The sequence below is a fragment of the Tupaia chinensis genome, unplaced genomic scaffold (assembly GCF_000334495.1).
Source record: "Tupaia chinensis unplaced genomic scaffold, TupChi_1.0 Scaffold000661_1, whole genome shotgun sequence".
NCBI classification, from domain to species: Eukaryota; Metazoa; Chordata; class Mammalia; order Scandentia; family Tupaiidae; genus Tupaia; species Tupaia belangeri.
This window is the reverse complement of record NW_006160183.1, coordinates 1,151,612-1,167,877: the sequence shown is the minus strand read 5'-3', so window position 1 is coordinate 1,167,877 and position 16,266 is coordinate 1,151,612. Positions and strand designations below refer to the sequence as shown.

Below are 16,266 nucleotides of genomic sequence, written 5' to 3'. Positions count from 1 at the left end.
GAACTATGCAGTGTAAGCCCAGAGAGACTCCAAGCTGGACTGATGGTGCTCAAAGATTCACTCCTCCCTGCTCTTGCTGTCCATGGTTCTCATCTTAATCTGGGGCTGTTTGAAAAAGACCCCCTGTTCCAGTTCACATTTGCACTTTCTCCCTGACTCATGGTCTCCTGCCCTATTTGCCAACAGGCAGGCCTTTCTGGCTTTATTTTAGCCTCGTGGCTTTATTTACATGTCTCCAGCTTGAACTTGACTCTGGCAGTGTCTACCTATTTCCCTGGTCTTAATTTCTAGATTTTCTACCCTGTAGGAGGCTTCATGCTAAGACCTAAAGATGAGTTCTAGTTCTGCTCTCACCAGGTTGGGTGACTTTGGGCAAGTCACCAAACCTCCTTGAGCCACAGTTTCCTCATCCATAATACCTACCTGTTCCAAGGATCGAACAAGCGAGTGAATGTGAAAATTCTTTGTAAACTGTACAGCAGCACTTCTTAAAATTGCCCAACTCTGCCCTTGGGAGAGGTGTCAATAAATACTTCAGGGGGAAAAGATGGTCTTATATCAAGTTTGAGGAAAGCAACCCCAACCAAGTGAGCCAGGTTTCCTTACTCTAGAACTTTTCAGAGACTTTAATTTGCCATTGTGCATGGCAAATCTTCAAGAGCTTTAAATATAGCTTTATCTCAAAACTACTTTTTAACGGACTGCTTATTAACATCTTTGAGGTAACTGATTTCCACAGAGCATGGGATGTATTACTATTATTCCTCCTACAGATTGTAATGCTACCCTTAGTAGCATATAGTAAATATAACAAGTAGTAGTGCAATCCACAAGGTTTATTCCATCATCCTTGTCACTAATCCTGCGTAACAGGGGTTAATCAGCGTCTGGAAAAATACTGCTGGAGTGCTTCAGTCTTCTCGGCATTGTACTATAGACCATGGGGGGGAAGGGGGCCTGGAATTGAAGGCCTTTTTGGTCAGACTTCAGCCTTACCTGACAACTTTCCCACACTGGACTCTGCCCCAGGCAGCTTGGTGGACCCATTGTCCTATGTCTTTTGTGTTCCTGCCCTCCTGCCTTTGTGCCATTTTCTCCCTGCCAAGCTGCCTTCCTCCCATCCCTATCAACACAATTGTAACCTATTCTTGAATTCTTAGCCCAAGTTCTAACTTCTTTTTGGAGGTTTCTAACTAATGCAATGTGTTCTAGGCAGGAATTCTAGCTCCCCAACTCGACTGTAAGCTCCTAAATGCAGAGAGCATTATTTACAGGGACTATAGTCATAAATAATGTATTACATATTTCAAAGTAACTAAGAGCATGCACCATAAAAGACAATAGGTAAAACGACAGTTGCTTGCCAACAAATCAAAATAAACACATAATGAAGTGAATTACACTTTAAAAAAATGACAGATAAGCAAGGTGGTCACTGTTAATTAGCCCAATTTATGTCACATTGTATACATATATTGAAATATATTGTACCCTATAAGTTTATACAATTATGACTTGTCAAGAAAAAAATAAAAAAACTTAAAAAACACCCTTCCTGATTTTCTCCAAAAACCAGGGTTTGTTTGTGTGTTGATTGATTGCTGCCCTCTGAAACCATCATACTTTGGGAACTTGAACCCCTAGTGAGGTCTGGGTCCTTCTGAGCCAGGGAGTCAGTACTAGTGAATTTGCTTATTTCATTCAATAGATACTTATTGCAGTAGAACTGTAGGGAACCCAAGAATGGATAAGACAAGGTCCCTGCCTTCAAGTTCTCAGTCTAGAAAAAAGCATGAAGACATCATGTCAAGCCAGTGTATTGAGTGCAGGAATATAAGAAATGTGGGAGCACAGAATAGGGTTCATGATGAGAGTAGGTGGGGATCGAGGAAGGCTTCCTAGAAGATGGCCCCACCCACCACTTACAGAGTCTGCTTCCAGGGAAAAAAGACCACTGGAGACTTTGTGGAAGGGGAACTCACATTCATTTCCTGGATCACAGAGAGGGAGGTCTCCATGGAGCCAGAAGGTTACTACAGTTGCTGGAAGGGGGTTGAGATGGGACCTTTGCATCCTTCTCTCCCCAGATACATACACGCACTCATGCACACACACACACACACACACACACACACACACACACACAGTCTGTGGGGATCCCACTTTCCCTGCTTTTCCATCATACCGTCTCGCCCCTTCTTCCTTCTCACTTTGACTCATTCTTCCTCTCCTCCTCCGTCACCTCCGGATCCTGGGGGCCATCCATCGTGACCTCATTGGAACAGCTCTGTGTCTACCCTCAGTAGCTAGAGCCCGCTTTGGCAAGAGGCTGGTCAGCGTGATGCCCACTCTTTGTGGGGAGCCCTCAGGAGGAGGCCGGCCTTGACTCAGTGCTTTCTCTTTTCTTCCACAGAAAACCAAAAGAGATGTCAATAACTTTGACCAAGACTTTACCAGGGAAGAGCCGGTACTCACACTTGTGGATGAAGCAATTGTGAAGCAGATCAACCAGGAGGAATTCAAAGGCTTCTCCTATTTTGGTGAAGACCTGATGCCCTGAGAAGCTGCTCCAGGTGGAGTGTGCTGATGCTGCAAGAAGGGATACTGAGAAGATTCCTGTGTCCAGAGGCTCAGAAAGTCTTGAACTACTTCTCCTCCCCAGAACCCCAGTCCCATGTCCACTTCTATTTATTGCATTCCCTCCCCCCAGGCCACCTCATCCCCCATCCACCTGGTGATCAGAAGGCACTTACAGTTCTTGTCTCACCAGTAATGCAGACTGGCGTTGAGTCAGCAGTTCGCTGTACACACTGCCGTGTTTGGACTATTGGCAAGCCTGGTTCCATCCTTGGGAACTCTCAGCAGTGAAGCAACTTCAGTTCTTTTATCACAAAGGGAAAAAAAAGCAAACAAGAAGACTCTGGCTCTGCTAGTGGATGTAGAATCCTGACATTTCTCACTTCTCATTCCTCCTGCCCCTGAGGCCCCCAGCCTGCCACCCCTGCCCTTCTGTTCAGGAGAATAAGAGACTGGTGCTTCTTCTGTATGGGGGTGGGCACCCTCTAGGTATGCCCTATGTGGAGAGAGACTGGGAGGTGCATGGGTTAGCTGGCTTTACTGGTTTGCTCTGGAATGGCTAATTCTTTCTTGTTGTGGTTTTAGCTTTTGAGCATGCCAAAGTCTTGTAAGTTTGTATCTCGTGGAAGAAATCACTCTTTGCGGACAAAGAAATTTGATTTTGAACTCCATTGACAATTGAAAAATATATGATCAAATTTGATTTCTAATTGGCCACAAGATAGAAATTCCCTTGTGAATACAGGTAGATATTAAAGGGCTAATACACAATGAGAAACTGGTCGTGCAAGGCTTGTGCTGTCAATGCTTTCGCGCATAGAGGACTGTATGCATTGAGAGAAACAAGTAGTGCTCCTTGTTATTAAAGTTCTACCTGAACACAAAGACCACAGTGGCGATGACCAAGACCTTGTGGTTCTAGCAAAACTCAGCTCCCAAATTCTCTTTCCAGTTTTATCCTAAGTTCCCAGCGTAAATGCTATTTATTTTCTGACGCAATATGTTCTTTTTGCGCACTTCTACAAAATGGTAGTACTACTGTGTTGTGGTTTTGAAACATTAAACATGTAAAATTAGATATGAAATGCCTGCTTTGAAACAAGCAGAATGAGGCTAAACATGGGTTATGCAGAGGGTAATAGATTGAAGAGCAGCTTGTCTGAAACTGACAATGTGGCAAGATGTACTTGGGAGTTTTGTTTCTGTGTGACATGCAGTGGCAACTCGTGTGGACACTATTGATGGCTGTGATGTTACCTCCTGTAGATACGCTAACAGTGTTACATTCTTGATTTCCAAAGGTTCTCTGTGGCTTTGTGTACATGTTTCCTGGAGGTCATTTGATAACCTATTTTACTGAACTGATTTAGCACGGAATGGAATCCATTCCAACTATTGCACGTGGATTTCCCAGCTGCCCCTAAATATATATAATTGTGAGTGGCAAAGTGGCACTAATGAAGCTTTTTGCCTTTTGTACATTTGAGATTTTTTTGTATATAGTGTTTGCTGCAAGGCCTGTGGAATTAATTCATTGAATATAGAGGTATCAACTGCTGCATGTTCAGGCATATTATAAAACTTTAGTCTATGAAAGAATAATTATAATAATGTCCAGGTGCAATACTCTGTAAGTGTATTGGTTCAAGTTACCGATAGATATGTTCCTTTTTGGGTCAGAGGGAGGGATCTTTGTATGTTCATTTCATTTTGGTTAATTTTAAAAGATGTCCACATATTAAGCCATAGTAAGTCTCACATCTGATCTCCTGTGTGCGTTTATGGCCTGATAGACATAGAGGAGAGAAAGGAACATTTGGAATGGTGATTTGAAAATTTTGGACAGTGACTGTCTTGAGCCCATAGTGTGTCCATATTTGTGTCTGGCTGGTCAGAGCCTTCATTACTAATGATGACATTCAGTTCTCTTTTTATTTTTTAAAAACTCAGGTGTAATTATTATCTGTTCTTATGATAATTGCGAATATTACTTATTATGCTGTATCAATCCAAGTGTTTTGGCATACCAGTGAAGTGATGAAGAGCATCGGGTTAGTTTAATTTATCTTCGGTAACTTGACATACTGGGGAGAGGCTATCTTCTGGAGTTGAGCACAAGCACAGAAACATCACGGTGGCATCATCTCATTTTTTAGAAAGACATGACAATACTGCCCATCATACTCATGTGTAACTACTGCTCTCTTTTTCTTCTGCTTCCTTCGTGATGACGAACTTTGAGCAACCACCCAAGCTCTAACTTCTAATGCCAAATGGCCTCATCCAGGGGCTTGGTGGTGGTCACATGGCATTTTTGCTGGGAAGTCAAATAATACATTCCACCCAGCAGCTCTAGGCCTCCAGTGAGCCCCGAGAGGCTCCCTTCCAGCACCCAGATGTGGGCTGGCTGATGCCTCTGGCTGATGTTCCCATGGCGGCAGATTTAAATCCAGCGTAGGTCTATAGAAAAAGATTTATGTTGTTCCTTGAGTATTCATTGTTTCATTTTCGTTTTCACAAGAGTTTGGAAGCGGACACACTGTTACATTTTTGCCCATTCTTTCTCATTTTTCGGCTCTCTCTCTTTTTAAGAAAAAAAAAAGTGGAGTACAAAATGCTCAAAAAAAAAAAAAAAAAAAAAAAAAATGAAGGATAGCTATCTTCCTGTGTTCTCTCATTATAAACTTTGTGAAGTGGAAACATAATTTTTTTCCTCCAAAGGTGAATAAATGCATTCTTGCTTTAAAAACAACAACAAAAAAAGAAGGCTAAAAAAATTACCTCTTTTTAAATTATGTGCAAAATTACTCTGGCTAAATATAAAATATATTCAATTTTAGAGGGGTTTTTTTTTGTATTGTGATGCTTTATTTGTACATTTTTTTTTCTTTATGGGTATAATTTTAATCTCTTGCCATTCATTAGTGTTATTTCATTGTAAACATTATTGTGCCAAATGTACTGTATTCAAAGGATGTGAATGTGTATTGTTTCAGAACCTAATAAATACAATGACGTTAAAACATACTTCTCAGTCCCAGTAAGGATCTTTATCCCCTTTATGAGTGGTAATGTGGCAGTAAGGAGGCTTTTTGCCTTTTGTATGTTAGATTCCAAAATTCCAAAGCCTAGGTATGATTTCGGCTTTCCTCTTCTTTGAGGATGCACAGAGGCTGCAAATGCAGAACTTGCATACTCCTCTTGCCACCCCAGCCTTGCCTCTGTGCTTCTGGGGCTGCCAACCAAAGAGTTAAAAGGAGCATGTGCAGATTGGATGTGGCTCTCAGCTGGCTTGGCATGAAGCAAAACTACCCTGTCTGCCTCGAAATGCTAGATGGGCGAGAAAGCAGGCGGTATTTGCATTTTCGTCTTTCCGGAGAAGCAAATGCTGGACCTCCTTGCTACCAATGCCTATTCAAGCCTCTCGGAATGTCAGGCCCTCAGGATATAGGGACTACCTCATTGGCTGAGAGACGCTTGCAGGCCAGCCCATAGCACACAGACTGACTAGGGTTCCACGGGCAGTGGGTACCTGCCTCCCTGGCTCAGCCAATGTTTGTGGCCATCCTGGCAACTCCTGGGCTATCTACTGGGTCATCAGAAAAGTCAGGACATATTTTTTTTTTTTTTGTCTATGCAAAAATGCATGAAGCCTTTTCCAACTACTCAATAGTTTTCTTCACTCTGGCGCTCCTTTTCTGCCATTCCACTGAGGTTGCCCTGGCTCTGCAAGACACCTCCTCATCTTTGTCCAACACAGATTCTTAAAAGAATGTTTAAACTGAAAAGTGCACTCTTGAGTACACAAAAAATTTTAATCAGCCCAAGCTCCCTGTTCCTTAATAGTTATGCAAAAGGAGTCTATGGGAAGATTTTTTTTTCTCTATGTCATTATACCTTGTCCTTGTAACCTGTCTTTGGTTACCAGCAGCCTGAAGATTCCCATGCAAAGAAATTGCAAAACTATCAGGCATGTGTTAACATAGTACTTAACATGGCAGAGATAGCAGAAAGAAGACTTAAAAGCCACACTAGAAAGTCTTTTTTACTTTAAAGTAACATACAGAAAGGAACACACAGAAGGCAGGCAGAAAGGAGCGCACGTAGTACGAGTCTATATCAAGTACAAAAACAGGCCATCTCTACTGCTAGACACCACGTAGTAGTTTTGTGGCAGAAGCAGCAGTGATGGGGCAGGGGCACAAAGGGGCTTCTGGAGTACTAGTTAAGTTTTGTTTTCTGAGCTAAGTGCTTGCAAACAAGTGGCTTTGCTTGGTAATCATTTGTTGAGCTGTATTCTTAAGATCTGTCCACATCTCTATATGTGAGTTAAACAGTAGTGCCCCCTTATCTGAAGTTTTGCTGTCTGTGTTTCTATTACCATAGTCAACAGGGGTCCAAAACCATTAAATAGAAAAGCCCAGAAGTAAAAAATAAGTTTTAAACTGTATATCATTCTAAGTAGTATGATGAAATCCTGTGCCATCCCCCCCTGTCCTGCCCGGAACATGAATCATCTCTGTCGGGGATATCCACAGTGTGTGCTACCAACCCGTTAGTCACTTTGTAGGCATCTCAGTTATTAGATCAAAAACATAGAACAGGGTTGGCCTCGTAGGCTAGTGGTTAAAGGGAGCTGGATCCCACAGGCCGATCACACAGTTCTAATCCTGACCCTGGGGGCTTGAATAAACACACTGGGCGCATGTATGTGCAGTCCAAAATCCCAACCGGATGGAGAAATGGAGAAGGAATTGCTGTGTGACCACATCCCATTGGAGGGTGCCCTCTCTCTCTCTCTCTTCATCTCTCTCTAGCAAGTGCATGTACCTTCTGACAATGGAGGAAAAAAATAGCACAGATGCCTCTCAGTTTATGGTAAGATTACATCCTGATAAATCCATCATAAATTGAAAATACCCTAAATCGAACATGTATTTAGTTCACCTAAACTGTTAGATACTATAGCCTAGGTAGGTATGCCTACCTTAAATGTATTGGGAACACTAGCCTACAGTTGGACAAATCATGTAATACAAAGCCCATTTTATAATAAAGTGTTGAATATCTAACTTATTGATTACTGCGCTGAAAGTGAAAAACAGAATGGTTCTATGGGTACCTAAAGTACAATTTCTACTGAGTACCTATTACCGTCTCATCATTGGAAAGTCAAAAAATACTAAGTAGGACCACTGTACTTCAGGAACTGTCTGTGTATATAGCAATCCAAGGTTTCAGGTGTCCATTGGGGGTCTTGGCACATATCACTCACAGGTAAGGTAAGAGAGACTATCATAGTGCAATAAAAATTGCCCCCCAAATCTAGCATGACCTCTGTCCTTTCCCCTTGTTAATGGACCCTCGACTGGCCCTTTGAGCTGCCCGTGTCTCTGTGCTGTCCTGAAGGTGTCTTGGTGGCCAACTCCCAGAGACACTCTGACCCTGTATCCAGAACAGGGTTGTTTTCCCTGTTGGGAGAGGGAGCTTTCTCACAGGCACAATTGGAAACACTCAGAAGACAGAAAGTTGGAACTTCATGGCACTTTTAGAATGGCCACAAGACTCTCTGTGCTGACTTGTTAAGAAAATTTCTCTGTCTCAGAATGATGCTGAGAGGTTGCTATGGAATGGCTAAGCATCCTCTTCTTGCAGGTATTGAGAGCTACAAAGGACAACCCAAGGGTTGCATCATGAATAGACTTAGGCAGTTGGTGACAAGTGAGGCGTGACTTCAGCTCTTTACCTTTGGACAGGTGCCTGTATCTTCTTAACTCACACCCATGCCTGTAAAATGGTGGTACGACCTACCTTAAAGTCCTGTAGTGAAAGAGAAATGCGATGAATCCTAAGGCACAGTGTCTACCACCATTGCTATTAATATGATGTCTCCCACCTACCTGCCTCATGGGGAAGAATGCTTGGTCTAACCAGGGCAACTGTTCTTTTCTCTGATTTGCTTTACTTTATCTTTCAGACATCTTGCCTGCCCCTCAGCAGTCCCGGGGGCAGCTGGCATGGCCCACCCACCAATGTAGGACACTCTCTGGGGCAGGAAAGGAGCATGAGCATTGGAGATGATGTTGTAGCTCTCAAAGAACTTAGATCCAGCAGGAGACAAGATAGGCCCCATCCCGAAAAGCCATATAGGGCAGAGAAGAGAGACAGAGCCCTGCCGAGGATGCCAGGGAAGTCCAGAGAAATGAGTCAGGTTTGTCTTATCATGGGTGGCTGCCTAGGGGAAGTGGTAGTGAGAAAGCACTGAAGGGTAAGGAGAACTGTGGATAGACAAAGGGCAGGAAGTGTCTTGTGTGGAATAAAGGGGCTGGGAGCTTGAGCTCCAGGGCAGTTCTGCCTTCAACTTCTTTTCTCACTCTGATAAATGGGATTGTCAAGGTTATAAGAATTGTTTAAAACGGTCTGATGGTCCCTGGGAGTGCCCGACCCACCCCTTCAACCAATGTAGACACGCATGTCACTGCCTACTCCTCCCCTTCGAATTCGTGAGTGGTGCAGGGGCGTTGGGATCAGACCAGCCTCAGAGCTGAACCCAAGTGCTGGGTGAGTGAGTACATGCCACAACACCTATTGGGCCCATGCACACTGGGGCAGGCAGTAGCTTACTGGCTCCTTTGGCGGGCTCTGTAAAGCCGCTCTCTTGGGCACCAATTGCATCATCCCAACATTCATGCTTCCTTCTTTAGGTTATGAATAATTTAGCATTCACTCTCTTTGTTGTTCCAAACACTATACTAAGTAAGCACTTCCCCTAAGTAACTTATTTGAACCTCACAAATATTATCCCCATGTTGTAGATGAGCAAATTGAGGCTCAGAAATTAGATACTTTATTTAGCCCTTACAACTTCATGTATAGGTACTTAAAGTTTTAAAAAAAGCTGCCCAAATTCTCAGCGCCGCGACAGACCAGGTCTGGCTGGCCTCAGAGACCATACAGAAAGTCCTCACATACAAGACGAATGACACACAGAACTACTCACTCATTTATTCATCCATTCACTTATTCCACAAATTTTCATGGAGTTCCTCTAGTCATTCACCTGGACGTCAGGGAACAAAGAGACAAAAATCCCTGCCCTTATGTGGGAGTCCACTGTTGACAGACAGGAAGAGGCAATAAACATGATCAAAAAGTGTAGATTCTATAATATGTTTAAAGATCCAGGATGCCCCTAACATTTAAGAAATAGCATAAATGGACTATAAGCCTAAATATTTTTTAAATTATGAATTAAGCTAAATAAAAAACGTTCTAGCTTTGTCCCTTGATAAAGACACCTTCCTAACAATCTAGAAGGCCGGATTTGAATTTGGAATACTCCTCCACTCCTTGAGCCTTAGAAATGGGGAGCAGCTGGGAAAAGAATTCCTCTAAATTGTGGGGCCTGGGCGGGGCCCTTCCTGCCTTAGTGCAGTCTAGGACTACACTAAGAAGGTGGCTAGTGCTATGGAGAGAAGACACCCAGCAAGGCCAAGGGATCCCCAGATTGGGATGAAGTGGCTGCAGTTTTCCCTAAGGCTGAACTATATTCACACATAATTAAGAGGTGGCCAAGGGGAAGAATGAATGCACCAAAGAATATCAGTTCACTTAGGGTTCCCAGCGGGCAGACTCTAGGAGGAGGTCTAGGCTTCCCGGGCACAGCAGGCCTGCTGAAACTCAGCCTTGGTTTCCTGCTGGGAAGGCCAAATCAAATAGCCCCTCCCAGAGGTCTTCCTTTGGGATTTTGGTACTGTGTGGGTGGTGGTTTTTCCTGGAGCAGAACAAAGTGATTATGCAGTTCTTGCTCCCCCACCTCCAGCTCTGAGTCCTCGGTGCTTCTGGAGAGCTTGGCTTTCTGAGAGCACTTCCCTCCAGGAATATATTAACCCAGGGCCATCAGGCAGGGCTCTGCCTGCACCCAAGACACATCTGTGTATATAGGCATCTAGAAACACATTATCGCCAGATTCATGAAGCCTATCTCACTCACACTTCATTGTCCTGAAAGAGAAAGGCAAGGAGGAGAAATGAGGAAGGAAAGAGACTGGTAAAGGTGACCTGGAGGAAGGATTCAGCAGAAAGAAACTGGCCTTCGGCCGTCACTGCTTAGGTGAGCGGGAGGCCTCCTGTGACCACCACCCTGAGCCCTTAGACAGTTGACTGGTGCTGGGCCACTGTGAGAGCAGGGGGCCGTGTCTGGCCAGCCCTCCTAAAAGATGCAGTCCATGCTAATGTTCCTCCACAAAGGACCTTATTTCCCACTCCCTCCATCCCTGCTGTTCATGGGGCTGTTGAATCCGCAGTCTGTGTGGATGTTGGGCTGAGGCAGGAGGGAGTTCCTGAGCATCCCAGGTGGCAGAGTTGGGGGAAGGGACTGCAGAGGATAAAACAGGTGGGTGAGGTCAAGGAGGAAATTTTGTCCTCCAACTGACCTGTCTCACCCCTCAGTTAAGCAATTAATGAGAGCCTGGAGCTGCGCTGAGGGAGGAGCTGGAGACCACTGTGTACCTGCAGGGAGTGGAAAGGAGGCCCCAGGGAGGAGTCCGGGGAGGGGTCAGTAGCACTATTATTTTGGCAGAAATGGAGCTGATTGGACTGTTTGGGGACAGAGGCACTTCTGAAGGGAGGAGACTGGCCATGGATGGTACTTGCGGTGGCCTGGGAGTTGCTCATTACAGCTCCTCCCACTCTGTTTCAGAAATGAAAACCCGAGGCTCCTAGAGGTGAGGAAGTTGTTTGAGTGAACAGAGCCAGCAAAGGAACACTCAGTGCCTATGATTTGAATCTGGGACTGTTTGGCACCAGAGACCCATCTCTTCCAGCTTGCTCCTGCTCACTCTCCCAACACAGGTCCCACATACTTTCAGCTGTCTCTGTCCAGAGAGACTTGACTTCTGTGTAAAATAAGCACAACGTGTGACACAATTCAACTTGCATTGCTCTCTCTGGAGGCTTCAGATGTGAACACAAAGGCACAGCCAGGAAACAGGCCGAGGCGTCTGGGAGTTCTCTCTCCTTTCCCACCCTTCTTCCTGTGCCACCTCGTAGCAGAACCCTGAGAGCTGGTCTTCAAGTGCAACAAAGCCTCCACCCTCAGACACCCCGCCCACCATCAAAAAAAGAACCCATCCCTGGACTGTTCTAAGCCGGAAACTGACTTTTCAGTTCACTGGAAAACAGGAAATACCTCCAAGGGTCTGAAGTCTTTCTAGTTGCTGCACCCTTCATGCAGTGTCTGTGGTTCAGCCCGGCCACTGAGGATAGCCTTGGTCCCACTCATAAGCTCCTGAAGGGGAGCTGACTGCTTCACCCCACCCAGGACACTGGGCCTCCCAGACTAGAGCAAAAGGCGTGGCATGCCAGGGGTGCTGCTTGAAGCCCCAGGGAGGCTAATAGCTTTGTGAGGAGCAAACCTTGGCCCCAACCTGAGACCTCACCTTTGCCAGAGGCTCATCTCTTACCCCAACCAGATCAACTTCTAGACCCCACCACGTAATGGCTGGCTCTCATGAAAGACTGCCTTCCAATGGTTTATTTCCCCATTCTGACCCTCTAACCTTGAACTTGTTAGAAATTAACCTTGAATACTACCAGGTAATCCTGGCTGAAGACCAAATGAGCATGCCTGCCAGCTTCTTCATTCATTCCCAGTTATTGAGCTGCTACTGAGCACCACATGGTATGAGCCCAGCACAATCCTCATGTACTCACACCCCACGGGGGCCACAGGCCCCATGCACGAATCTCTGATCTGAAGCAGGTAGTGAGTGGGGTAGAAAGGTGAACTGAAGTCTTGTTTGAATCCATGGCACTATGGCTACTTTGCTGGGTGACCTTGGTTGGTCATATCATCTCCTAGGCCAGGATCTCCATGTGTTCCTTTACAGCGAAACAATGTGCCCCAGTGACCCCCAAGGTCTTCATCTTCAATGGCATATGCCATTGAAAAAAAATTGGAAGCAGTCTAGGCTGAGAGTGTCGTCAGGATGGAATTATTTTAAAGAATAGGAAAGTCAGACTTGGGACAAAAGAGATCAGGTGCTTTCATATATGTGTGGTAGGTAGAGTTAGAGGACACTCCTTGTTTGAATGTTGTCTTCTACTGCAAACACTGGCATCCTCTTCTTGCCTCAGCTTTTCTACCTCTATAAAGGGCTATGAGGCCTAGCCATGGTAGTGCACACAGCTAAGATGCTGTGCTCTGTAGGCTGGGAGACCTGGGTTCAATTCGTGATCCAACCTAAAGACCGGATGTGGGGGCCTGCACCTGTAATCCCAGAGACTAGGAGTTCAGGATCTTTGGAGGACAAATGGGCCTATATAGCCTTGTGGTAATTCAGATGGAAGACTTTTCACTGACTGAAAGCCGACAAAGTAGGCTTCTGGCTGCCTGTACATTGACCATAACATAGAAGAAATACCATGATTTGGCATTAAGGCCATCATCCAAGGCCCAGAGCAGGAGCTGCAGGGTTATATTTGATTTCCCAAGGAGCGCCAAGATGGGTGTGAGTAGAATGTGGATCAGCTGAGAGGGAGTGAACACTACAGGACCCTGCCCCACTTTGCCGTCACACCCCTTACTAACTGCACGCTGCCTGTAAGCCCACCATAATGGAAGGGCTAACTGATGTGCAGGCAGTGTCCTCCCCCGGGACTGGTAACGCAAACCATTTCCTGTCACTGTCACCACAAAGGGCTTAGTTTTCTTAGCAGACTTCTTTCTGGTTTCAGTTGTGAGCAGGACACTGAAAGAAGAGGCAAATACTGATTGGGGGAAATCTGTAAGATAAATTGAAGACAGAACTAGAGTAGCAGCTCTCAGATACTCCTCAGAGTTCCTGAGACCCTTTCATGGATAATATCAGCTACATAATGCCACATAATACATTACCCCAAAGCCTAACAGCTTAAAACAACAAGAATTGATCTCAAAGGGTCTCATAGTAAGTGAGGAATCAGGGTGGTTTAGCTGGGTGCCTTAAAGTCCTTCACAGGCTCAAGTCAAAGTATAAGCTAGGGTTGCAGTCTTACCTGAAGTCTAAACTAGGGGAAGGTCTGCTTCCAAGTTCACCCCCATGGCTGTTAGTGGGATTCGGTTCATCACTGTGGGTCTCAGTTCTTCAGTAGATAGCAGCCCCAGGCCTCCCTCAGTCCCTTTTCAGGTGGGTTTCTCAATAAAAACAGCTTATAACGTGCTGCTGACTTCCCTCAGAGCAAGAAAGAAGATAAGGCACTCTCGAGATGGAAGTCACAATCTATTGTAATTTAATCCTCAAAGTGACAGCCCATCACTTTTGCCATATGTATTCCTTAGAAGTGAATCACTAGGTAGAGCCCACACATGAGGTGGGAGGATTACATAAGGACTTGAATATCAGGGGTGGGGTCACTGGGAGACATTCCAGAGGCTTCCTAAGGGGGGGGAGAGGGAGGGGGTAAGAGGCCCTTTCTTTTCCAACTATGTATCTCTGTGAAACTGGATTTTCTTCATATAACTTCAAAACATGTCATATGAGATTTAATGCAGAAGCAGATACAAGAATCCAGCTGCTAACTGTTAAGCTGCACATTAAGGAGATTTATAGAGATGTAAAACAATGCCACTATATTGGTAAATATAACTTAAAAAGGGTCTTCCTAATTCTTGAATGTGGAAGAAGACCATGAGATCGACAGACTTGAGAAGAACAGGTTTAGAAGGACAGAGCTTGGGTCCTATCCAAGGAGGACTTCCTGGGTGGGCATGGGGACACACTTGTGAGAAACCTCATAGCAGCTGAGCATCGTGAGGCCTCAATCCCCAGCAAAGAGATGGGCAAACCACAGCAGGGAAGAGGAAGGACCTGCGTTCTAACCTGCGCTTTCTCTCTGCACAATGTCTCCAAGTATGTTTGCCTTTTCTGCATTTGCGTGCATATAGGTTCACTCTGCACACACATTTGTTGGCATTGATGTGTGTGCATGTATGCTTACACATGAGTATATCTGGGTGAACACATGTCAAAGCTATGAGGTATATGCATATATGGTTTCGCATGTGCCTGGAGCCACCGGGAATAGGCAGGGCCTGGTCAGCAGACCCAAAGACAACCCGTTTAAGGAAGGGGTGGTAGAGGCTTGGGTGGCATAGACTACCACCATCTCCTTGCTGTGTATCCCTGAAGGCCCTCAACCCTCAGCCTTCAGTCCTGTGCTCTCAGCACAACTCTCAAATATTTTCATCTTCTATGGGAACTTCCTGTTCAACTTCCTGTTGTTATTGGAATTTCCTTTTTTAGTTCTTATTTTTTTTAAGGTTGTAATTCTTTAATCTGACTTTTTATTTTGCCCAGAGAGGCACAGTGGTCCCCAGCCGCCTCCACAGAGGGAGAAAGACTTTGGCCAGAGCAGCCCAGGCCTTGGCTGCAATTGAAGGCTCCCAGGAGTGAGCACAGGGTGTGAACCCATCCTTCCATCAAGATAAACAAAGGCTTTCAAAGCCCATTTGATTTCATAGAAAATGTTCACATCAGCTTCTGCCTACTGTGCTCCAGGCAAGGGGCAAAGGGAAATCAAGAGGCCTCAGGGTAGATTTCTGGGGGGAGAAGGGGCAGGGAGGGCCTGCCTGAATTTTGCAGGGTCTCAGATCAGCCCTATTCCTCAAACATATTTATTAATACAATATCCATTTTACTAATTTCATTGTCCTAATGTAGACAACCAAGGACAATTTGAACAGAAGTCATTAGAATGCCCATTCTTGATTTGCTCCAGGTTTGAATAAAAAATCTTCTGTAACGTCAACATTAAGTATGATGATTCCTACAGGGTTTTTCTTTTTCTTTTCTTTCTTTTTTTTGAAACTTGCCTGAAGGTACATGTGCTCACTGAAGAGAGGAGAGGGAGGAAGGACCCTCCAATGGAGTGTGTTTATGCAATGATCCCTCCTCTTCCATGTCTTCATCACGTCAGGATTTGGGACATGTACATTCCTGCGCCTAGCATGTTTTTCAAGCTGTTGGGGCCAGGAGTTTTTTTTATTATCATTATCATTATCATTATTATTCAATTTGACCAGAGAGAGAGAAAGAAAGAGAAATCAAGTCACTGCTGGGACCAGGATTTAAACTTCAATTAGCCATGTAGGACCCAGTTTCTTTACCACTAGGCTACAGGGATGGCCCTATAATTCCAAATACTAACTATAAATAGAAAACAAAAATTTGGGGCCAGCAGATGGCATGGAGGTTAAAGGACTGGGTCCCACATGGCCAACTCTCCAGTTTAAGTCATGGCCCGACAGCTTAAAAAACATACTAGGTGTGTGTGTATGCCCAAAGTCCTAAGCAGAGAATAGAATAAAAGGGACTGTGGTGTGGCTATCTCCCTAGAGTGTTCTTTCTCACTTTCCCTCTTTTCCTCTCTGTCTCCCTTCTGTGAGCACATGTACCCTATGTCAAAAAATCTGGAAAAAAAACCCTAAAAAGTTATTCACAATGAGGCCAGCAGATCATGTAGTGGTTAAGGCTCTGGTCCCCAACCATGGCCAACCACAGTTCAACCTGGTGGCTTGAAACTCATATCAGCCACTTGTGTGTGCATACCCAAAATCCCAAGAGGAGAATGGAGAAGAGATGCAGTGTGACCATCCCCTCGGGGGCGAGGGGGATCTCTCACTTTTCCTATCACTGTCTCTCTGTCTCT

The 16,266-nt window shown here is 44.9% G+C and overlaps 1 protein-coding gene across 1 annotated transcript in view; it reads left to right on the top strand.

Moving 5' to 3' along the window:
• Positions 1-5,178, top strand: part of PRKCE (protein kinase C epsilon) — a 582,018-nt gene extending 576,840 nt beyond the window's left edge. Inside the window, exon 15 of the mRNA XM_006159896.3 lies at positions 2,414-5,178. Coding sequence (XP_006159958.1) covers positions 2,414-2,560 — 147 coding nt within the window. The 3' untranslated portion in view covers positions 2,561-5,178. The remainder of the gene's footprint in view (positions 1-2,413) is intronic.
• Positions 5,179-16,266: the final 11,088 nt, after the last annotated feature.